The 24,521-nt window shown below is 38.7% G+C and overlaps 2 protein-coding genes across 2 annotated transcripts; both read left to right on the top strand.

The window, feature by feature from the left end:
• Positions 1-2,611: 2,611 nt before the first annotated feature.
• On the top strand, positions 2,612-3,712 carry LOC112003953 (uncharacterized). The gene is made up of 3 exons (XM_024036179.1): positions 2,612-2,677; positions 2,903-3,127; positions 3,479-3,712. Exons 1-3 carry the CDS (start codon positions 2,612-2,614, stop codon positions 3,710-3,712), a joined length of 525 nt encoding a protein of 174 aa, XP_023891947.1.
• An 8,974-nt stretch (positions 3,713-12,686) lies between these two features.
• Positions 12,687-18,446, top strand: LOC112003961 (tRNA (cytosine(38)-C(5))-methyltransferase 2). The gene is made up of 10 exons (XM_024036187.2): positions 12,687-12,932; positions 13,044-13,154; positions 13,924-14,017; positions 14,094-14,212; positions 14,341-14,463; positions 16,514-16,844; positions 16,945-17,039; positions 17,547-17,612; positions 17,707-17,771; positions 17,998-18,446. The coding sequence occupies exons 1-10, from the start codon at positions 12,849-12,851 to the stop codon at positions 18,122-18,124; spliced, it is 1,215 nt and encodes a 404-aa protein (XP_023891955.2). The 5' UTR covers positions 12,687-12,848; the 3' UTR covers positions 18,125-18,446.
• The last annotated feature ends 6,075 nt before the right edge of the window (positions 18,447-24,521 follow it).

Below are 24,521 nucleotides of genomic sequence, written 5' to 3'. Positions count from 1 at the left end.
TTGGTCCAAGTTTGAGGAGGGTAGTTCTTGATTATATTACTTTTAGACTTCAATACGATTTCAGTTCTTTATGCTACAGTATTTTTCTTTTCTACAAGTTCTCCGCCCCCCTCTCTGGAGGATTTCTTATGTTATATAACCCCTTTTAGCTGATCTTAACCCTCCATTTGTTGATCATGCAAGTAACTACTTGAGTGCATGTCCCATCAGACACCTTCCTAAACCTTCTGTAAGTTGTGGCAACTAAGGCAACACTATTCAAGGATCTTCTCCACATAAATGCGGCCAGGAGGTTTGGTGGAATGTATTAAATGTGGTGGCAGCTACCATCCCTTTAGTTTCGTTAGGGCTAACCCTCTCTTTAAAGCTTTTCCTCTACAATGTGGCCCCCTCCTACAATATGCCATTAACACGGCCATGGCCTGCCTCTTTTGTCCTTACCATCTGAATGTATAGGCTCTTCAGAGCTGTATTGGACTCCTCGGCCTTGGGTATGACACATGGCATGATTACCTTATTAATATTCTATACCCCATAATAGCCCCTCAAAACTGTGGTCTTTCTCTCTTGTCCGAGGAGTAAAAATGGGGTTTTGACCTCGGATGATTGACACACTTCTTTGTTTTCCCCACGTGAGAACGTTGCTTTGCAGGTCATGTAACTATTCTTGATGCTTCAGAGTTCGTAACGCTTCATTAAATGCTTCATACGACGCCTTGTCTCCCACGTCGTACGGCGAGATGAAGACCCTACGATTGATATTTTTCCTTAAAATTTGAGGTGGAGTAACTTCCGCCCAACTCTACCTCCTATATAAGGCGCCTAGGGGATTCATTTCTCCCACTTTCCAAATCTTTGAACTTTCAAGATTTCCCAAATCTTCAAACTTTCAAGGCTTTTCAAATCTTCAAATCTTCAAGAGGTTCCAAAAGTGACTCTTGTAAGTTTTTTCATTCTTAGGTTCCTTTCTCCTTGGCTAATCTCCTCGTTCTTTTGTGTTCTACTTCTTCTTCACAAAAATTTCTTTCACCCCCCCTTTAGTCTGATTTGATGGGTAGGTTTTCTCATTTAGTAGATACCCCAACGGGTATGGAAGGGTTTAGGGCCCTATATCATATTCCCCAAGGGGTCTCCTTGTGGTATTGCCCTTTGTGTGAGTGGTATACCTACAGAAGGGAAGGGGAGGTCGTCATTCTCATGATCACCTTCATAGAAGGGGGAATGAGGCTTCCCATGGGTAGAGTGACCAGAGACTACCTGATCGCCCATAGAATATGTCCCCACTAATGCACACCTAACATGTTTAGGATCCCAGGTAGCATAGACGCTCTCAACGAGCAAATGAGGTTGGGCCTCACTTGGCACGACGTTGTTTGAATGTACGAGTGCCATCTGCTTGCAGACTTGGGCTATTACCTTAAGTCTAGGTCTCCTGTCATTAGGCTTGTCTCGTGTCTCCCCAAATCCAACAAAGGCATGCAAGATGACTTTCTAATCACCTCAGGTGAATGGCACGACGGTCTTCACTGTCCAACCTAGGAGGGAGCACCAGGTGAGATACCCTAAGTTTAGGTCTTTTAACACGAGAATTAGTTTTGTAGTTTGCTTATTTCTTTCCTTCTGACTAAGGGCTCGTTTTGCTAACTGTGGTTTTACTTCTCGGTTGTTTTACAGATAAAAGATACGTGGCTCCCAACCATAAATTTGTCTACATCCCCGATCTCAACAAGGTGCTGAGATCTAAGGTGTTTGTGAGCGAGGACAGACAATTAAGAGTCATTCATTTCATCTTCGACTTCAAGCCTCCATCTGACAAGTTTCAAGACGTAGGCAATGCGATTAGAGCGGGTGATCCTTAGCTGGCTCGAATTGACATCTCGATGCCCGAATTCTTGGCCCGAGAAGACATTATGCAAGTTGAGCTGCACTTCCATCGTTCTCCCCGTGAAACAGCGGCTCTACTAGAAGAGATAGCTTTTTCACGCCTGTCACTCGAGATTGAGGTTGACCAGTTTTAGTTCGAGGAAGGGAGAGAGGAGCAGGGAGAGCCTGTGATCTAGGTCTCGGACTCGGAAGATGAGCTTGACAGATCTTTAGGCGTCCGTCCCTTCAGGTTTATCGTTGCACGTGTAAACAGCAGCTCGAAAAAAGAAGAAGAAGAAGAAGAAATGCCGCTAGACAGGAATAGGGGTCTACGTGAGCTCCTCACGAACAGGGCCAAGGGGTTGGCACCCAAAGATGCCTTAGGGTCTCAGCTCCCTCTTGATCTTCCTCCTCTTCCCCCTTCTTCAGTTAGCCCCTTTGCACCTACTAATCTGAAGAAGAGAAAGAAGGACAAGATGGTGGTTGAGGAGGAGGAGTTAGTCCCTCATAATGAGGAGGTTCCTCCCAAGCTTCCAAGGATAGCCAAGGACAAGGGAAGGACCTCTTCGGTAAAGAGCAAGGAGGAGCGGCACATAGCCAAGGTGCATACCCAGAATCCAGTGTGGAACCCTCAGCTGGGGTTGGATAGGGCGGCCATTCCATAGAACTCCACCATCAGGGATTTCCAGAAAGGGAATACCCACTATCTTGCCAACGCCCTAAAGTGCCCCTTCTGTTGCCAAAGGATATGGCTGCCTTAAAGAATGTGAGGCAGCAGGACCTCTTTCTATCTTTGAAGAGGGACCTAGCCTTGGTAAGCTTCTCAGCATGCCTTTAATAACCCCATGTTAGGTTACCTTTTCCTTATTTGATAAAGCATTCCTCTATTGTTTTTGTGCAGACCATCTAGGAGGTCTTTATGGCCGATGAGTAGGTGAAGGACGCTCGAAATGAGGCAAGGCTCGAGGGTAACCTTTATGCCGAGACCAGCAATGCCTTGGGTGCAGCTGAGCAGAAGAACTAGGAGCTCATTGTGAAGCTAACTGCTGAAGAGAGGGGGCGAAAGAGTGCAGAGGCCGGCCTAAAAAATGCTCAGGACCAAGTTGAGAAGCAGCGCAAAAAGCTCCATTTTGCTGAGATAGAACTGGTCACGGCCAAACAGCAAGTCTTGGATCTGAAGGTAGAATTGAAGAAGGCCAGGGAGGCTGCTTGGGCAGCTAAGGAAGCTACAAAGGCTTCGAAGCAGAAATCCTATGACCTTGGGGTACAGTAGACCGAGGCCTGCCTAATAGAGGAGCTAGCAGAGGTTTGCTGGGAATACTGCCAGGAACAGTGGACAGAGGCACTCAACCTAGCCAGAGTTCTTACTGCTTCGGAGTGGAGGAAGGCTAAAAATATCTACTATCCCCAAGACCTCCATGAAGCTCCAGCAGCACTTCTAGGCCCTAGAACAGATGTTGCCCCTATGACAATTGCACCTGAGTAGCTCTCTACCACCCATGCCTCTTTTCCTCCTCCTAAGACCTCTAAAGGGCCTGGCAAGGCTGGTGACCAAGGCTTGGGGGTGGAAATGACCAAGGGTAAAAGGGCTGGCCAATGTGGTTTTTGACCAAAGGACAAGGGCAAAGGTAAAGAGGCCAAGCCCCTGCCGGAGACCAAGGACCTTGAGGCTACTCTTAAGGCCAAGGATGCTGCTCCCAAGGAGAAGGATGTTGCTTCCAAGGCAAAGGAGGCTGATCCCAAGGCTAAGGATGTTGCTATCAAGGCAAAGGAAGCTGATCCCAAGGCTACTGACCTTTTTATCTTCCAGCCAGGCATTAAAGAAAACCCTTCTCCAGCCAAGGCTTAACCTAGGACCTTTCTCTTTTCTTTTTTTCTCTTTTCTTTTTTTTCTTTTTTTTTTGTTTTTTTTTTAATGTAACTTTCTTTTGTTGTGGCAGTTTGCCATGTTTAAGATGTAGCTCCCTTTTGATCAATGAAATGATATTGACTTTTGCTTTATGGCAAGTGAACCTTTGTTTTTCTCCTCTTTTTTTTTTTTTTGGCAATATTTGTCTCTGATTGGTTGTGGTAACTGTTCTATCTTTAGATTAATGAAGCTTCTAAGGATGAAGACTAATATTTTGACAAGAAGCTAACAGTAATGAATCGTTGCTAATCCAAGTAAACTGAATCATGTAAATAATGAGAAAAATGACTATGTGTTGGTACTAAAATCTGTATAATAAAATACTTAGCAAAGAAAGGTGTGTTTTAGGTCTCTCATTTTAAGAGTACCTTATGAATGTACCTTTAGAATCCTTTAACCAAAACCCAGGGTGAGTTATCATTTTCTCATGATGATGAATATGCCGAGGTCCCATCCTTGGTGAAATTGCAAGGTGTTAATTTACCTAGGGCATGGGTCCGAGGGACAAGCATGGCGGAGGTTCTATTTAATATTCATACAAGTAATCAGAAATATTGATTTACCCAAGGTATGTGGTTTGAGGAACCAGGCATAACCAATGTTTTTTTTAGGGGTGTCAATGTTCGACCCAACTCGCGAACACAACACGAACCCGACACGGGTTTTTTCGGGTTAGGGTTGGGCCTTAATTGGTTTGGGTCATAAACAGGTCGACCCGAAAGCGACACGATAAAAAACGGGTCATAAACAGGTCAACCCGCGTAACCCGCAATAGACACGTTTGACATGCCAATTTATTTGTGTCAACCAGAAGTGACCCACTTAACATAATTCATTTAACTTATATAACAAATAAATATTTATTTTATTTTAGATTTGTCAAATACCTTTTATATCCAACATATATTTTAAATTTAAAAAGAAAAGTAAGTAATTACAAAAATTTACAAAGGATATAATTGGAAATTGAAACTTTACAGACCTTAGAACTACTAATACTTTTCTTCTTTTTTTTTTTTTTTTTTTTTTTTTTTTTTTTTTTTTTTTTTTGGTGGCATAGAACTTACACAAATGAAATTGGATGAGCTTGTGGAAGATGTTACGAATTCGGACATCAACAAAGAATCTATGGATGATAATTGTGGTCATAATCAGGATTAGTCTACTGTTTGCTCAAATTCTTTCAATATTGATACTTAGCATTTGGCGAGTTCCAAGAATATTATATTTTTGTTGAACGATGTTATTTTATTTTGTGAAACTTTGTTATTTTGAATTTGAATTGAAGTGTATGCACTTCTTTTGGAATGTAAAGAATTTATTACTAGATGAATGTTATATTTTTGTTGAATTATATTATTTTGAATGTAGGTTGAAGACTTGAAGTGTATGCACTGCTTTTTGGGATATAAAAATAATTATTTCTAGATAGATGGTATATTTAATATTATGCAGGTTGAAATGGGTTGTGTTACATTCGTGTCAACCCAACACGACTCGTTTATTAAGCGTATCAAATGGGTTGGGTCAGGTCAACCCGCCTTATTAACAGGTTGGGTTAGGGTTAAAGAATCATGACATGATTATTAAATGGGTTGGGTTAGGGTTGAGCCATTTAATCGAATACCTCTACCTCGACACGACACGAACCCGACACACTAACCCGAATTGACACCCCTAGTTTTTTTTAATATTCACACAAGTAACTAGGAATATTAATTTACCCAAGGTATATGGTTCGAGGAACTAGGCATAACCAAGATTCTATTTAATATTCACACAAGTAACCAAAAATATTAATTTACCCAAGATATGTGATCCAAGGAGCCAAGCATGACCAAAGTTCTGTTTAATATTCACACAAGTAATCAGGAATATTAATTTACCCAAGGTATGTAGTCTGAGGAACCAGGCATAACCAATGTTCTGTTTAATATTCACACAAGTAACCAGGAATATTAATTTACTCAAGGTATGTGGTCTGAGGAACCAGGCATAACCAATGTTCTGTTTAATATTCATACAAGTAATCAGGAATATTAATTTACCCAAGGTATGTGGTTCGAAGAGTCAGGCATGACTAATGTTCTGTTTTAATATTCACACAAATAACCAGCAATATAATTTACCCAAGGTATGTGATCTGACGAGACAGGCATGACCAAAGTTTGGTTTAATATTCACATAAGTAACCAGGAATATTAATTTATCCAAGGTATGTGGTCTGATAAACCAAGCATAACCAATGTTCTGTTTAATATTCACACAAGTAACCAAGAATATTAATTTACCCAAGGTATATGGTTCGAAGAGCCAAGCATGACTATAGTTCTATTTAATATTGACATAAGCAATCAGAAATATTAATTTACCCAAGGTATGTAATCCGAGAAATCAGGCATAACCAAAGTTCTGTTTAATATTCACACAACCAAGAATATTAATTTACCCAAGGTATGTGGTTCGAGGAACCAGGCATAACTAAAGTTCTATTTAATATTCACACAAGTAATCAGGAATATTAATTTACTCAAAGAATGTGGTCCGAAGAGCCAGGTATGACCAAAGTTTTGTTTTAATATTCACACAAATAACCAGGAATATTAATTTACCCAAGGTATGTGGTCTGAGGAGCCAGGCATGACCAAAGTTCTGTTTAATATTCACACAAGTAATCAACACAACATATAATGTCACAAATAAAAACATGGCAGAGTTGCCTTTCATTAATAATAATACATTTGCAGGTTATTTACATTCCATGATTGTGGTTCAACATTTTCGTCTAGATCTTTTAGGAAGTACGCACCTATACCAACTACCGAAGTGATACGGTATGACTCTTCCTAATTGGGCCGTAACTTTCCCCATGCTGGATTTTTTGCAGTTCCCACAACCTTTCTTAATACCAAGTCCCCAGGTGCCAATGGTTTTCACGTCACACTTGAATCATACCCCTGTTTGAGTTTCTGCTGATAGTATACTAATTGAACCACGACATTTTCTCTCCGTTCTTCAACTAGGTCTAAGCTCTTTTCTAGTAGGCTGTCATTATTGTCCGAAGCGAATAAGCTTGTCCTCAATGTTAGGAATCCAGTCTCTAGAGAAATCACAGCCTTAGCCCCATAAGTCAATAAAAATGGGGTTTCCCTTGTGGAGGTACGAGGGGTAGTCTGATATGTCCAAAGAATATGTAGTAGCTCTTCCACCCATTTACCCTTTGAATCGTCCAATCTCTTCTTAAGTCCATTAACTATGACTTTATTAACAACCTCGGCCTGTCCATTCCCTTGTGGATAGGCCGGAGTCAAGTACCTATTCTTGATACTCAGTTCACAACAGTACCTTTTGAAAACTTTGCTATCAAATTGAAACTCATTGCCCGAGACGAGGGTATGAAGGATCCCAAACTGAGTGACAATATTTTTCCATACAAATCTCTTAGCGTCCATATCCTTGATATTTGATAGGGGCTCGGCTTCAACCCACTTAGTGAAGTAATCAGAGCCAAGAAACAGCCTCCTCCTATTTCCTGCTGCTCTAGGGAGGGGCCCTACAATGTCCAAGCCTTACTAAGCAAAAGGCCAAGGGCTAGATAAATGATTGAGGACACCCCCTAGCTAATGAATATTTAGGGCATATCTCTGACATTGGTTACACTTCTTCACCTATTTCTGTGCTTCCCTTTACATGTCTAGCCACCAATACCCTTGGGTAAGGGCCCCGTGAGATAGTGACCTGCCCCCTATGACTTCCACAAATCCCTTTGTGTAGCTCTTCTAAGAGTGGATCCATTGCCTCAGAATGAATGCATAGCAAATATGGCCTAAAAAAAGAGCGCTTGTATAACTTTCAATCCTTGGACAACCAGAACCAAGGAGCTTTTCTTCTCACTTTATTAGCCTTCTCCTTCTCCTCGGGCAAGATGTCATCTCTAAGAAATAGCACAATAGGATTAATCCAACTAGGCCCCACCCTAATTTGGTGAATAAGAACCCTCTCCTTCTTCATCTCAATAAGCTTGCATAGATTTTCAACCAGGATAACTCAAAGTAAACTCTGCATTGAGGAGGTTGCAAGAGTGGCAAGAGAGTTAGCATGTGTGTTTCTGCTCCTTGAGATTTGTTGTAAGGAGAAAGATTCAAAACCTGATTACAAGTGCCTTACTTGATTCAAATAGTCCTGCATTCTCACATCCTTGTCTTCCAATTCTCCCTTCAATTGGCCTACAACCAATCTCGAATTTGAAAATATCTCCATTGTTCTTACTCCCATTTTTTGAACCATAGCCATTTCCCCCAACAAGGCCTCGTACTCAGCCTCTTATTTGTGGCTGAAAAGCCTAGCGTTAAGGATTTCTCAATGATGATCTTTTTAGGAGATACCACAACTAGCCCTACTCTAAATCCCCTTTGATTTGCTGCGCCATCAACGTATACCTTCCAAGATAGAGGTTCCTGTAAGGAGATCATCCTAGCTGATTTTTCGTCCATGCTCGGCATTTCACCATTTTCTTCTAATAAAGGCTCAGCAAACTCAGCCACCAAATCTGCAAGGACTAGGCCGTTTATAGAAGTGCGAGGCATATACTTAATATCAAAAGCTCCTAGGATCGTTCCTCATTTTGCAATCCTCCCTGTGTAATTAGCTTTCCAAAGTAGTGATCAAAGAGGGAGTTGGGTTAGAATCACAACAATGAGCTTGGAAGTAATGAGGGAGCTTCTGTGTAGCATGTACTACTGCTAAGATGGCCTTCTTAAATGGTAAATAATGAACCTCTGCCTTATGTAATGATTTGCTCACATAATAAACTGGTCTCTGCACCTCATCATTAACCCGTACCAATACCAGACTCACTACATGGGAGGCTACAGCAATGTAAGCAAATAGAACCTCCTCCTCCTTGGGTTTGGACATAATAGGTGGCCGAGAAAGAATTCCTTCAATTGTTGGAAGGCCGAGGAACATTCCTTTGTCCATTCAAATTCCTTCCACTTATGCAACAACTAGAAGAAGGGCCTACACTTGTCTGCTGACTGAGAAATGAATCGATTTAAAGCAGCAGTCATTCCTGTTAACTTTTGAACCTCTTTAGGATTCTGAGGAGGCTGCAGGTTGTTATTACTCTAATCTAATTAGGGTCAACTTCAATTCCGCAATGGGTAACCATATAACCTAGAAACTTGCTAGAGTCTATGCCAAAAGAACATTTAGCGGCATTAAGGCGTAATTTGTGCTTCCTCAGTATCTCAAAAATATTCTTAAGGTCATTTATATGCTCGGACTCTACTTTACTCTTGACCACCATATCTTCTATATACATCTCAATATTTTTACCCAACTAAGGCTCAAACATCTTGGTCATCATCCTCTGGTAGGTAGACCTTACATTTTTCAATCCAAAGGGCATTACTTTGTAGTGGTAATTCCTTGTGCGTGTAAGAAAAGTAGTCTTTTCCTAATCGTCCAAAGCTAACAGTATCTGATGATAGCCCTGAAAGACGTCTAAAAAGCTCATCTAAGGATGACCTATAGTTGCGTCCACTAATTGATCTATTTAAGGCAGGGGGAAAGGGTCTTTTAGGCAAGTTTTATTTAAATATGTAAAGTTTATATATACTCGCCACTTCCTTGTTTTCTTTTTCACCACCATTGCGTTGGCCAGCCACTGGGGATAAAATACATCTTTTATGGCCCCAACCCACTTAAGCTTAAGCACTTCCCCCTTAACAACATCAGAATGTTCCCTAGATAAGCGCCGAGGCGGTTGCTCCTTGGGGATGACAGATGGATTAATGTTTAAACGATGGCAAATGAAATTTGGATCCACCCCAGAAGCCTCGTAGGCGCTCCATGCAAATATATCAATATTTTTTCTAAGAAAATCTATTAGCTCTTGCCTCTCCTGAGGAGGCAGCTGAACTTTGACCTGAAAGACAACTTTTTCCAGTTGCTCGCACTTTGCTCCTTCTACCACTACATCTATGGACAACACTGGCACCTTTAATTGCTATAAATCCCACCCAGTAAAGGTCGAGGACTCACCTCCAGGTTGATGCCTAATTGCGGCCACGAAGCACTGTCTGGCCATAGACTGGCTCCCCACCAGCTCCTCAACCTGCTCCCCAGACGAATACTTCACCTTCAAATATAGGGTGGAAAAAACGGCCCCTATGGCATGAAGCTAAGGCCTTACCATAATCGCAGTGTAAAGGGAGTACGCATCCATCACAATAAAATCTACCTCCACCACTTCTAATCTTGCCTACATAGGTAGTTTAATTCGGCCATTTGGGATAATAGTCCTCTCGTCGAAACCCACCAAAGGCGAGTTGTAGCAAGTTAGGTCCTTCAGTCTCAATCTAAGCCCCTTATATAAATTAGGATACATGATTTCTAAATCGCTGCCCTGATCTACCAGCACCCTCTTCACGTCGTATCCCTCAATCCTTAGGGTAACTACTAAGGCGTCATCATGTGGTTGTGAGGTCCCAACTTTACCTTCATTGGAAAAACTCAAAGCTAGTCGAACCTCCACTCTGCTTCTCTTCGGATCAAGAATCAAGTCCTCGACAAATGGCCGATCTATGGACATCACCTTGGATGGAAAAGAGTCTGTTCTTCCCAGAGTAGCAAGGATCATGCTAATCATACCCAACGAGGGTTTTGAAGAAGTATCTCTTTGTGTTCTCAACCTAGCCTAACTGCGTTGTCCATTGGGCTGAAACAAAAATTGTTTCAACTTCCCTACCTGCACCAATTACTTTAGAAGACTCTATAAAGTCCTGCAATCCTCAGTAGTGTGCCCTCGTTCCTGGTAGTATTGACAATGAAGACTCTAGTTGCATTTCGTGGGGTCTCCCCCCATCTTATTTGGCCACTTAAAGTATGACTTTTTCTTAATTTTTTCTAAAAACTGGTGCACAGGTGCTCGGAACACAGTGTTGACCACTTAAGTAGTAGTAGATCTGGATTTCCTAGCAAAATCCCTCTGAGGTAGGTTATTGTTGTATCTATTTAACCTAAAATCCCTTCTATCTTGTGGGACCACCTTAGCTTTCCCTTTCCCTTTTCCTTGTTGTTGGTCCTCCTGACCTGCTTATACTTGTCAATGAGCTGACGCACACTCCCAATAGGCTTCCCTATCAGAGATTTTTTCAAATTATGCTCAGCTGGTAGGTCGACTTTGAAAGTCCTTATAGCCACATCATCGAAGTTCCCATCTATCTCATTAAATATTTTCCAGTATCTATCAGAATACGTTTTCAGGGTTTCCCCTTCTCACATAGCCATAGACAACAGGGAGTCTAAGGGTCAAAGAACTCTACTGCAAGTAACAAAGCAAGTCCCAAATGCCCTAGCAGGCTCCCTAAAAGAGTTAATAGAACCTTCCCTCAAACCATCGAACCACCTCATCACCACGGGCTCCAAATTGGATGGGAACACCTTGCACATCAAGGCTTCATTCTTGGAGTGGACAGCCATTCTCTGGTTGAAATGGCTAACATGCTCTAAAGGGTCTAATCTTTCATTATACATGGTGAACGTTGGCTGAGTAAACTGCCGAGGAAGTTTTCCTCTTTCAATCTTTGGTGTAAAAGGTGACTTAGAAATTTGGTTCAGAGCCATGTTCATAGCATTGTTGCCCACACCTTTGTGAGATGGACTCTTACTTCTACGCTTATAATGGCGATCTTTATCATACGAGAAAGATTCACTGGGAGGAGTCCTTGATCTAGGCCTGTAGCTGCCATCCCCATTGTCCTCAAAGGAAGGGTCAAAGCTTGAAGGAGTCTTTCTTCGTTGCTCGCGGCGTAACCTCTTCCGCAGGCGGTCAATCTCCAACTGTATGCTTCTAGTATTCTCTTCATAAGAGACGTGACTCTTACTTCGAGACTGGCTCTTACTGGTTTGAGTGGTACGTATACTAACTTCACGATCTCTCCTACGTTCAAGGTTGAGGAAATGATCCTGGCGTTGGGAACCAACAGATTCTTCCTGGTTAGGACCTGACCCACCATAGCCAAACGTTGATCTCACTAAAACTCAAGTATTTCCCCCACAGACGGCGCTAATTGTAAGGGTAGGTTTGGGTTCCTGAGCCTAAAAGGTAGAAGGATTCAAGCCCAAATAGCCTAAAACAATGAATTTTTAGAGAGTGGACTGAAAAACTAGGTTTCAATGGATTGGACAACGCTCACAACGGACAAAAAGATAAGAAGACAAAGACAAGTAGGTTTTATGTAAAGAAATTCTTCCTTGATCCAAGTCCAAGAAGGGTAGTTCTTGATTATATTACTTTTAGACTTGAATACAATTTCAGTTCTTCATGCTACAATGTTTTTCTTTTCTACAAGTTCTCTGCCCCCCTCTCTAGAGGATTTCTTATGTTATATAGCCCCTTTTAGCTGATCTTAGCCCTCCATTTGTTAATCATGCAGGTCACTACTTGAGTGCTTGTCCCATTAGACACATTCTCAAACCTTCTGTGAGTTGCGGCAACCAAGGCAGCACTGTTCAAGGGTCTTCTCCACATAAATGCGATAAGGAGGTTTGGTGGGATGCATTAAATGTGATGGTAGTTACCATCCCTTTAGTCATGTCAGGGCTAATCCCCTCTCTGAAGCTCTTCCTTTACAGTGTGGCCCCCTCCTACAATATGCCATTGACGCGGCCATGGCCTGCCTCTCCGTCTTTACCATCTAAATGTATGGGCTCCTCGGAACTGTATTGGCCTCCTCAGCCTTGGGTATGACACGTGACATGATTACCTTATTAATATTCTATACCCCACAATATAAATCTTGATAGTGTAATGTAAACTAATAATTCTCCTTTAAATTTGAAAATTTTTGTTTCCTTATTTATGGGATAAAAATTAATCAATCACTATAATACTACGGCGCCTGTTGAGAAGATCCAGTGGGAGAAAACGACAGCTCGTTTTAGGAGAAGTGTCAAAAAACGGTGTATCTGGGAAACAGGCATAAACTTCTAAATTAAAGCCTAACAAGATTAGAAGACAACCTCTGTGTGTGTGTGTCTCTCTCTCTCTCTCGGCGGAGAAGACGATCCCATGGCGGGGCTGGGTTCTGAGAAGCAAGAAGAAGACGAGCAGCCATGGAAAGTCCTCGAATTCTACAGTGGTATTGGTGGCATGGTAATACCTTAAAAGTTTCTTCTCTCTTTTATATATTAACCTAAATTTGTATGTATTGTTGAAATTAAGATTAATGTTTTGTTTTGTTTGTTTTAATGTAAAATTTTATAGAGGTACTCGCTAATGAAGGCGGGTGTAAATGCAAAAGTAGTGGAAGCTTTTGATATAAATGACAAAGCAAATGATGTTTACCAACACAATTTTGGTCACCGTCCCTATCAGGTTTGCTTCACAAAACACTGCTTCTGCTTTTTGTTTTTTTGTTGTTTTTTGCTTTCAAAGGTATAACTTGTTAGTATAATCAAATGGGTACTCTAATATTGTACTCAATATTCTAGTTTCACTGCTTTATAAGGACAAGTGTGGTGTACAACTGTAATAATCTTGTGCAGTGAAATTCTTTGCTACAATATTCATTTTGATTATACTGTCTAATGCTCATTGAGGTTAATTGAGTTTTTTCACATTCAATGCAAAATTTTGGTTGTTTACACTTTGTCCTGGTTAGTAGTTGATATTTATCGTTACCCAATTTTGAGTATTTGGTGTCAGGCTTGTAAGTCATTGAAGAAAATGAATTTTACTAATTCTTGTCACTCATTTTTCAAGTTGTTTATATATGTGCTTTAGAGGTTGGGCCATGGTGCGATGGCAAGTGCCTTCCACCAAAAGTGATAGGTCGTAGGTTTGAGTCTGAAAATCAGCCTCTCCAAGAAAAATTGGGAGTAAGGTTGCCTACCATGAGTTCTTCCAAAACTTGCAAAAAGTGGAACTTTGTGCACTGGCTACAACCTTTTTAAATCTATTCTTGGACTGATCAAAAAAATATCTGTACTTTGAGCTGCTCAGAAATGGGGATTTCTTAATTTCTGGTTGTCAAAAGTTTGGAGTTTGCCTTTTTAAGTGCTCCCTTTTTATTATCATTGGTTTGTCAAGACAGAATTCTCTAAAGTGACAAAATTTCTCGTCTCAAATATGTTGATTGACATAGGGAAATATTCAGAGCCTGACTGCTGCTGATCTCGACAGCTATGGGGCAAATGCATGGCTTCTTTCTCCTCCTTGCCAACCCTACACTCGACAAGGTGAATCATTTTTGCTTCTTGTTTATGGATTATTTTATTAATTGGTCAATAGTTTCACAAGACATCGTACCATTAGGTCTCCAGAAGCACTCTGGTGATGCTAGGGCATTTTCTTTTCTCAAGATTCTTGAACTTATACCACATACTTCTCAGCCTCCAAGTATGTTATTTGTGGAAAATGTTGTTGGATTTGAGGTTTGTTCTTCATAATTCTGCTCATTATGTGAATTTTTAATTTCTTCACTTGGTTGCAAATATTTGTTCTTTTCTACTCAATAATTTGTTTTGCTTACTTATTTTGTACTACTTTTTTTTGGTTGCAGAAATCTGATACTCACACAAAATTGATTGAGATATTGGAAAAGACAAACTTTGTTATACAGGAGTTTATTTTGAGTCCTTTGCAATTTGGCGTCCCATATTCTAGGCCTCGTTATTTTTGCCTGGTATCCTCTCTCTTTCTCTCTCTGCGGTTAACGACTTAAGTATTAATTTTTATAAGTAGAAACAGGGAGGGATAATGAATGAGAAAGTTGTCATGGTGTGTGTATTTGGATTGATGTGTGCCGAAATATTCCATTTCAATAGGTAAAGCAAAACGCTTACCAAAGCGAAATTCAAAACTTTGCTACCAAGTGCATGTGCATAGGTTCGAATTTTGTGAGCCACTTAAACAGTAGGACCACCAAGCCAACCCTCGTAGCACATCATTTAGATGGGACCAGGTCACCAACACTGGTTAATGAGCCTTTGTTAGATTTGGTTGACATCAATGCATCGAAATTTGGAAGGCTATTCATCATTGTTTAATGTGGTGCATTTGGCAGGAAATGAATTCTAGAAGCTTTTAGGGATGCGAATAGACTGATAGATCTGAAGTTGGTATTTCTCAGATCCTTCTTTGAATGGATAGTTGTGGCAGGATTGTTCCATTTTCAAACTTATTAGATTTGGTTGATCATTGAAATTTTAGAATTTAAACTTTAATTGTGGGAGAACCTATTGTGCACTTCATGTGTACTTGGGCCATACCTTTTTTTGACATAATAAAACTTGTTACTCATCCAAAAAAAAAACCCTTCAGAAAAGGGGAAGTGGATGGATGGTGCTTCTTAGCTAGAGTTGGGGTTTCTCCCTGTAGTAATCGGATGAATTGGGCTGTACCTATTCCCATTCAAAATGACGGAAGTATAGGGCAACATGAAAAACCAAACTCCCCCCCCCCCCCCCTCCCCCCTTTTTGTCTAATCAAGTACCAGGATGGCTGCTTCCAAGCCCACCTNTCTTTTTTGATTTGTAGGAGTTACAAAAGCAAGCAACCAATGGGTCTTGAACCCATGACCTCACTTCCTCTTCATTCTCTATTGAGGGATGAAGTGCCATTTGAGCCATAGTTCATTGGCATCCAAAAATTATCTACCAACCATATCCTGGATAGTTGAAGTCAAGCTTTGGTAGCTTGATTTTAGTTGGAGAAGTAAGCTATTTCCTTTCTAAGATTTCCAAACATAGATAGGTAAGTAAATAATTGTCTAGTAATTGATTTTCTGTTACCCCTTTTTTTTTTTATAGGTAATAAAGAAATACTGATATTAAAAAAAAAAAGTCACCCAAGTATACAAGAACTGGAAGTATATTGGGGTAAACAATCATTTACAAAAATTACATAAATCTTGTAAATCAACAACATAAAATAAAGAAAGGCCCCTCAAAGCTGACAACCAGTCCAATAAAGTTATAAAAAAGAATAACTTGAGTTAAGGCATGGTTCTTTATGTATCTTCAAAACTTCTGCTATTTCTTTCCATCAAATGTATTGCATCAAACAATGGGGGATAAGGATAACCATCCAAACGCAATCATTCTAATGACGACCAAACTGACCTCACCTACAAGCTAGTAATTCAACAACAGATTTTGGCATCACCTAATATACTCCAAGCAAACACAAAAACATGGACCACAGATCTGAAGCAATAGGTCAATGCAACAATAGGTGATCAAATGATTCACCATTACATTTACACATATAACACCAATCTGTAATCCATACCTTTTTCCTCAAATTGTCAATTGTCAAAATTTTACCCAATGCTGCCGTCCATACAAAGAAGGCCGCTCTAGGAGGGACCTTTGGTTTCCTATTTTCAGAAAGTAGGTTCATGCTAATGAGGTTTATGAAATGGATTTTTATATTCTTTGGCATTTTGGCCAAGTAATGTTTTTGCTTAAAAACTGAGGTGGAGGCACCTTTCCACTTATTCTATAAAGGTGATATTGTTGTAGATGGCTGGTGATGGGGTTGATATACTTTATTAATTTTCAATCTGACTGTAGAAGCTTTGGTTTCAACATTGATGGGTGGCTAATCACGTTTATAGATTATGTTTCTATTTATTATATAAGATCTCAAGTTATTCAGAATTTGGCAACTCTTTTTGTTAAGAATTGTAATCGATTTGTGTAACCCATATTTGTCTGCTTTACACTTTACAGGCAAAAAGAAAACCTTTTTGCTTTCAAAATCATTTCCTGAATAACAAGCTGCTTCGGTCTCCAATCCCATTATTTGGGCATGATGATAACACAGTGGCCAATGAACATGATCGATTGCTTCAGTCATGTGAGCCAGTACAGAAATTTCTTGAATTCGAAAATCATAGCAACCAATCGGATACCGAATCTGGTTGTATGGACACCACCCATGTTTCTACTGAAGCTTTTGGAGATCTTGAGAAAAATGATAAGGGGAATGAGCTCGTTGGTAGCTCTTTAGACCAGTACTTTGTTCCATTAAGCTTGATAGACCGGTGGGGAAGTGCTATGGGTATCCTTAATTTCTTTTGCTTGTCATCATTGACGTCGCTGATTTACTATGTTTTATATTGACTGAATCTCTTTCTCTAGATATCCTTGACAGACTTTAGATATTGTTTATCCTGATTCAAAGCGTTGCTGTTGTTTTACTAAAAGTTATTATCGGTATGTGAAGGGGACTGGCTCACTTTTGGCTACTGTCCAGGTAGGATTTCTTTAATCTGTGGATAGGTTCAGAATCACATGCTTAGGACCGACTGGCGCTACAAGTTATAAGCTAATTGGATGGTTTGTTATAAAAAAATAAATAAATAAATAAATAAAAAACCCAAATGCTTTTTTCAGGAGAAAAATAAAAAATTAAGCTTGCTGTTTATATTATTCAAGCACCTCTGATATTAAATATTTAATTGTATTGTTAGCGTTTTCATTTTGACCCAGCCGAGTTAGTTTGATCCAAATAGTCAATTTAGGCATCAACATCATGCTATGGATTTAAAATGTTGGGTTGGATATTGACATAAGGCTGTCTGTGTCAAATTTGACCATGTCTTACAAAGTCTGAATAATTTTGTTACATCTTGTTCTATTTGGTCTGTGCAAAAAAAGCCATATTTCTTGATTTTGCTACCCTTTTTTTCGCTGGGGTCTTCAATTAGGATCTTTCCATGTCTTTCTGTAGCCATGACTTGTATAAATTGTGCAAATGCAGCCAAAGAAGAAAGGCAAGTCATCCCCATTGAAAGAGCAGTGTCTTAGATTTTTTACTCCTAGGGAGGTATGTGCATTCTGCTCTCTCTCTCTCTCTCTCTCTCTCCAATTTTATTTTTTTCCCTAATACTGACAGAGGTCCCCCACCCCCAAACAATTAGGTTGCTAATCTACATTCTTTTCCGGAAGATTTTCACTTCCCACAACAGATAAGCCTTAGACAACGGTATGTTTATCCATAATATATGCACATCATAGATTTCTTTTCTATTTTTTTAGGTGGTGGAAAAATGGAATTAGCTATTATTTTACTTCTGGAACTGCATCTGCTGTCTACAAAATCAGCTATTACCTCTAAACAGATTAATTATAGAAGATTGCGTTGAGTTAAATAGGTAATGATTTAGATTGTCTTAAGTTAATCTGTAATGATTCAGTTTCTTTTGCTGCAGGTATGCATTGTTGGGTAACAGTTTAAGTATAGCAGTGGTTGCTCCCTTACTCCGATATCTATTTGCCGAACCATTAGTTCAACAGATGCAGATTTTTCCATCCAATGACGCATATACCCATAACTAATTTTCTAGATATGTGGTGTGATTAACTTAATAATCAAATGATGCCGCAACTTTGAAATTATTGGGACCTAGGTAGCAACCCAACTTTTATCCCATCCTTCTATGGCAATGACTTGGAGGGGAAGTCAGAAGCCTATTACTGATTCAAGATATTGCCAGTTTTGTAAGAGAAGGTAAACAAATGTCGACAGGGTTTAAATGCACTCTTTTAAAGTGCTCTAGAAGACGTGATTCTGTTAATGACATGCAAAAGCAAAATTCCTCAAGGCGTAAAAACCTCCCAAGACACTATTGTATCAATCCAATAGTCTTTGTATTGTTAAGCTATGTGTGTGTATGTGTTTTGTTTGTTGGTTTCTTGTTTTTTATCAATAGAACTGAACACAACTCCATTACAAGTTTGGTAAATTAGAGGCCACCAGGTTCCTAAAAGTAAAGGACACTCCACACGTAAATAAGAACACTATTGAAAAAATGTATGTTGCTATAGCCAGAGCTACTTTGAGCTTTTCGGCCCCAAACAAACCATGGAAACCATTTAGGCTGCTTGATGTTTTCCACCAGATGGCCCTGCATGGATAAGGAGGGAGCTTGGTTGTGCAACTCCCTTAGAACCTGTGCTCAGAGCCTTCAAAACAATTTTCACCAAAATCAACCACATGTTGCAGCAACTCCAGCACTATATTTATGTGTTCCCCATACCGCTACTGCAACACCATGGCTGCAACTACTTGTCCATCAGAGTCATGCACAACAATAGCACCCAACCTGTTCATGCTCAACCTTGACCGCTGATAAACTTCAAAGTTAAGCTTGTACAATCCATGGTGGAGTAACAGCCAGTATTTCAACAAACCAGTACCAGAAGGACAACAACATTGATTTCATAACCGCACCAAGCAGTTCCGTGAAGTAGGAATGAACCAGGGCAAGCTTTGTTAAGGGTAGCTCATTGCCACTCCAGACTGGCTTTGCTGTCCTCCATAGCCAAATCGCGTAGAGCACTGTCTCCTCCCTTCCCACCCATCTCACATCTTCTATCAGGGAATACTCTATGCTTCAAGAGATAAGTTTTGGTTGGGAGAATATCAACACACGTCCTCCACCATGAGAAACCATAGGACTCACTACTTTTGTACGTGGATGGGGTTGGAAGCCACCTATCCTCCCCAATCCTAACTTTCTGCCCATTACTAACTTGCCATCTCACCCTCATCTCAAGGACCTGGGCTGCCTTCTAGAATACTCTGCTAAGCATATGATGCATTTTTTTGTCACCCTAGCCTCCATAAAATAGCAATCAGGGAAGTACTTTGATTTCATCACACGAAAGAGGAAGAGTAAGGAATTCATGTTTTGCAACAAATACCAACCCTATATTGCCAATAATATTACTTTTGCGTATCTGAGGAAACCAATTCCTCTTGATTTTGGGAGGCATAAGCAGATCCACTTAGCATTAGCATTGGGGGTGTAAAACCCCTCAAATTGCTATTTTAAAACCCAAACAGCCAAACCCTTAAAAACATGCAACATTGGAGTTGTCATGTGTAAAAAATTATACCAACTTGTAACAGTGTTTGATACCAACTTTAATGTAGCAAGTTGCTAAAAATTAAATAATATTTTTTGTTCCCATAGTGGGGAGAGAGAGAGAGAGAGAGAGAAGAGTAGTTTATATTATTTTGTTGGAATGTATGTAAAAATAAGAATTGCAATGTTGGGTGCAGTGTTATTAAACTTGGCCTGGCTCGGGCAATTGGACTGGTGACTTGGTGCATAGACCAGGTCGGGTGATTAATTGGATTGGAACAGTACATGACCCAGTCAAAAACTGTGTAACCCGATGGGTTTTAAGCAACCCGTGTGACCCGATTGGGTTTTATTAACCCGGCTGGGTTTGTGAATTGGGTAAAATTACATTAATAGATCCACTATATTGACTTTTTTATTATTTAAATGTGTGATAATATGATAGTTTAAACAAGAGTTTGAGATTTTCCTTTTTATTTATTTAATATACATAATTTTAAGACATGTAACAAGATTTTATTTAGCAAAAACTTTGATTGAAATCTTATGACATTCGTTTATTTTGCTTGTGAATTTTATAGAATTTTTAATGCTATTGCTTATAAAACATTGATTTTGAATTATAATAATGTGTTTAATTTAGGCATGTGCCTTTTTTCTTTCTTTTTCTTTTTAGTTTACATATTTAGGTTATGTTTTTTCAAACTTAATTTTATATATTTTTAATTTTTAATTTTTTTTTTTGACCTTACGGTTCGACCAATGACCCAACTCATAAACCAAGTCAATGTTTAGTCTAGGTTTAATAACTATAATTGGATGTATTGTTAAATTAGTAAAATATATAAAGTAGTATTTTAAAGGGTAAAATAAGTATTTTTTTACAAATGCGGATGTGAATGCTAAAACATATATTTTACTGTCACTATCTAGTTGGCCCCACCAAACTTGCTCATTACTCTCCTGACACAAGTTTAGGAAGTTGAAAACAACATATTGCATATGTGGCTATAGCTAGGGCTATGGCTTTTACCTTTAGTAATACCTGCTACCCTTCTTGTGATATCAATTGTTCCTTTCGCTACTTCAACTTCTTTGGCACGAATTGGCACTCTTTCTTTGATGTCGGATAACACTTTTTGTTTGTCCAATGAAAGATGCGAGACCTACATATTTGTCGAAGTGTTTAATAATTGAAACTTAAGCAAAAAGATTGTTTGAACTTGTGTTGTGTGGGCATGCATCGAGTCCTATATTGAGTTTTTGCTATGTGAATTTTAAATTTATAAGTGATTATAATGAGCTTCAATTAAAACTTGACTAGTCATTTTGAGGTATAAGTGATTATTTCTGTTGGACACGACTTAACCAAAAAGAACTGTATTAGTTTATTTGTGCAGAGTTGATACGTACCATTCCCTTCGGCAATAAACTCCCAAATGTAGAAATTCGTTTTTGAACTAACCCATGCGTACTTATAATTAGCAACAGCATGTAGGTGGTCTAAAACTGACAACATCAAATGAAAAACAGTAACTTAGGGATGCACCATCATCCAACTACAGGAGGCAAACACTTTATCCACATTTCCCTCAACCAGTAATGATCGCCAAGGCAATTGTTGCACAATGTAAAGGGGTTCCTTTAGAACCTTGTATCTCTTAGCCCACAATAATCATCTAAAGCTATCTAAAGAAATGTGTTTGTCTTAGTGGACCGTCGAACCACCTGCCTTTCTTCTCATTTGCCCATAGTAGCTCATTAAAATCACATAGACAACACCACAACAAAGAGCTTTGGGCATGCAGCCTACAAAGCAATTACCAATACTCCACACCACGGGAGGCATTAGATTGGCCATAAAGAGTTGTGATATGGAGAGAGAGAGAGAGAGAGAGAGAGAGAGAGAGAGAGAGAGAGAGAGAGAGAGAGAGAACAGTAGTTTATATTATTTTGTTGGATTGTATGTAAAAATAAGAATTGCAATGTTGGGTGCAGTGTTTGATACCAACTTTACTGTAGCAAGTTGCTAAAAATTAAATAATATTTGTTGTTCCCATAGTGGAGAGAGAGAGAGAGAGAGAGAGAGAGAGAGAGAAGAGTAGTTTATATTATTTTGTTGGATTGTATGTAAAAATAAGAATTGCAATGTTGGGTGCAGTGTTATTAAACTTGGCCTGGCTTGGCCAGTTGGACTGGTGACCTGGTGCATAGACCGGGTCGGGTGATCAATTGGATTGGAACAGTACATGACCCAGTCAAAACTTGTGTAACTCGATGGGTTTTAAGCAACCCGTGTCACCCGATTGGGTTTTATTAACCTGGCTGGGTTTGTGAATTGGGTAAAATTACATTAATAGATCCACTATATTGACTTTTTTATTATTTAAATGTGTGATAATATGATAGTTTAAACAAGAGTTTGAGATTTTCCTTTTTATTTATTTAATATACATGATTTTAAGACATGTAACAAGATTTTATTTAGCAAAAACTTTGATTGAAATCTTATGACATTTGTTTATTTTGCTTGTGAATTTTATAGAATTTTTAATGCTATTGCTTATAAAACATTGATTTTGAATTATAATAGTGTGTTTAATTTAGGCATATGCCTTTTTTTTTTCTTTTTCTTTTTAGTTTACATATTTAGGTTATGATTTTTCAAACTTAATTTTATATATTTTTAATTTTTAATTTTTTTTTGACCTTACGGTTCGACCAGTGACCCAGCTCATAAACCAAGTCAATGTTCAGTCTGGGTTTAATAACTATAATTGGATGTATTGTTAAATTAGTAAAATATATAAAGTAGTACTTTAAAGGGTAAAATAAGTATTTTTTTTACAAATGCGGATGTGAATGCTAAAACATATATTTTACTGTCATTATCTAGTTGGCCCCACCAAACTTGCTCATTACTCTCCTGACACAAGTTTAGGAAGTTGAAAACAACATATTGCATATGTGGGAATAGCCAGGGCTATGGCTTTTACCTTTAGTAATACCTGCTACCCTTCTTGTGATATCAATTGTTCCTTCCGCTACTTCAACTTCTTTGGCACGAATCGGCACTCTTTCTTTGATGTCGGATAACACTTTTTGTTTGTCCAATGAAAGATGCGAGACCTACATATTTGTCGAAGTGTTTAATAATTGAAACTTAAGCAAAAAGATTGTTTGAACTTGTGTTGTGTGGGCATGCATTGAGTCCCATATTGAGTTTTTGCTATGTGAATTTTAAATTTATAAGTGATTATAATGAGCTTCAATTAAAACTTGACTAGTCATTTTGAGGTATAAGTGATTATTTCTGTTGGACAGGACTTAACCAAAAAGAACTGTATTAGTTTATTTGTACAGAGTTGATACGTACCATTCCCTTCGGCAATAAACTCCCAAATGTAGAAATTCGTTTTTGAACTAACCCATGCGTACTTATAATTAGCAACAGCATGTAGGTGGTCTAAAACTGACAACATCAAATGAAAAACAGTAACTTAGGGATGCACCATCATCCAACTACAGGAGGCAAACACTTTATCCACATTTCCCTCAACCAGTAATGATCGCCAAGGCAATTGTTGCACAATGTAAAGGGGTTCCCTTAGAACCTTGTATCTCTTAGCCCACAATAATCATCTAAAGCTATCTAAAGAAATGTGTTTGTCTTAGTGGACCGTCGAACCACCTGCCTTTCTTCTCATTTGCCCATAGTAGCTCATTAAAATCACATAGACAACACCACAACAAAGAGCTTTGGGCATGCAGCCTACAAAGCAATTACCAATACTCCACACCACGGGAGGCATTAGATTGGCCATAAAGAGTTGTGATAATTATACATTGTATACAGGACACAACTAAAATCGCATTTTTACGGTAGTTTATAATTCAATGTGTGCAATAATAATAATAATAATAATTCCGTTGATCGCCAAAGACTATAACAAAAGAATCTCATCGCTTAAACCTTGCCCCCTATAAAAGCATTCTAAAAACCTACTTTCAAATGAATCTACTCACCACCCCTATGATCCAACCAAGTTTCCAATAGAAACACTACTGTGGGAGCTTCAGATTTCACCATACAATGAAGAAACTGAATTGCCCAACATTTCAGAAGTCCATAGTAATTCTAACTTAATTAGGATATTCATGCTGACTGACTGTTACATAACATTCGCTAATAGCTTAGTTTCTTTTGAAGTCTCATACTAAGAGAGACAAGTTTTGTGTTTCAATTCATGATTTCACCAATCACAACTTTCTATGTATTCGTTTGACTTTTCTTACAGAATAACAAATGTTTAAAATAGAAAATAATAATAATAATAATAAAACACATGACATATCATGATTGGTGGTGCATAAAATAGAATAGATGGTTTGCAGTTTTTAAAGAAGAGAGAGGGGAAAAAGAAGAGTAGAGAGAAAAATAATTAAGAATTGTATATTTGCCTTAAGCACTTTGTACATGAAAAAATGCTAATTAAGCTACCTATGATAGATGAAAATAGGGCAAGAATTGGGTCTAGTATTCTTATATATTAAATTCGTTGAGATGTGAACATGTGACAAGTGTTTAAAACGTATTTGCATCCCTATGATTCTAATGCACATAAGCACCAGACATTTCATGAAAATATTGATGTGTTAAACAAAATTTATGTCATGTCATAGACTCCATTTTATGAAGGTGGCATTGGTTAAGTATAATGACAATTTTGAAACAAATACCTAAAGTTGAGGTCCTTGAGGAATAAGTTTACAATCTAACTTAGAAAAAAAAAAAAAAATATATATATATATATATATTTAATTGAGAGAGAGAGAGAGAGAGAGAGAGAGGGGTTTGTTACCAA

The sequence above is a fragment of the Quercus suber genome, unplaced genomic scaffold (genome assembly GCF_002906115.3).
Source record: "Quercus suber isolate HL8 unplaced genomic scaffold, Cork oak 2.0 scaffold_424, whole genome shotgun sequence".
NCBI classification, from domain to species: domain Eukaryota; kingdom Viridiplantae; phylum Streptophyta; class Magnoliopsida; order Fagales; family Fagaceae; genus Quercus; species Quercus suber.
The sequence above is the reverse complement of the archived record's forward strand: the minus strand, read 5'-3'. Positions and strand labels throughout refer to the sequence as shown.

Bases quoted from the DNA above. Each gene is read 5' to 3' on its own strand.
- LOC112003953 (XM_024036179.1), top strand. From the start codon at position 2,612: ATGGCTGCCTTAAAGAATGTGAGGCAGCAGGACCTCTTTCTATCTTTG. The intron at 2,678-2,902 runs GTAAGCTTCTCA...CTCATTGTGAAG, and splicing joins TGAAGAGGGACCTAGCCTTG to CTAACTGCTGAAGAGAGGGG. The intron at 3,128-3,478 runs GTACAGTAGACC...TTTTGACCAAAG, and splicing joins AGAAATCCTATGACCTTGGG to GACAAGGGCAAAGGTAAAGA.
- LOC112003961 (XM_024036187.2), top strand. From the start codon at position 12,849: ATGGCGGGGCTGGGTTCTGAGAAGCAAGAAGAAGACGAGCAGCCATGG. The intron at 14,464-16,513 runs GTATCCTCTCTC...TACACTTTACAG, and splicing joins GGCCTCGTTATTTTTGCCTG to GCAAAAAGAAAACCTTTTTG. The intron at 17,040-17,546 runs GTAGGATTTCTT...GTGCAAATGCAG, and splicing joins CACTTTTGGCTACTGTCCAG to CCAAAGAAGAAAGGCAAGTC.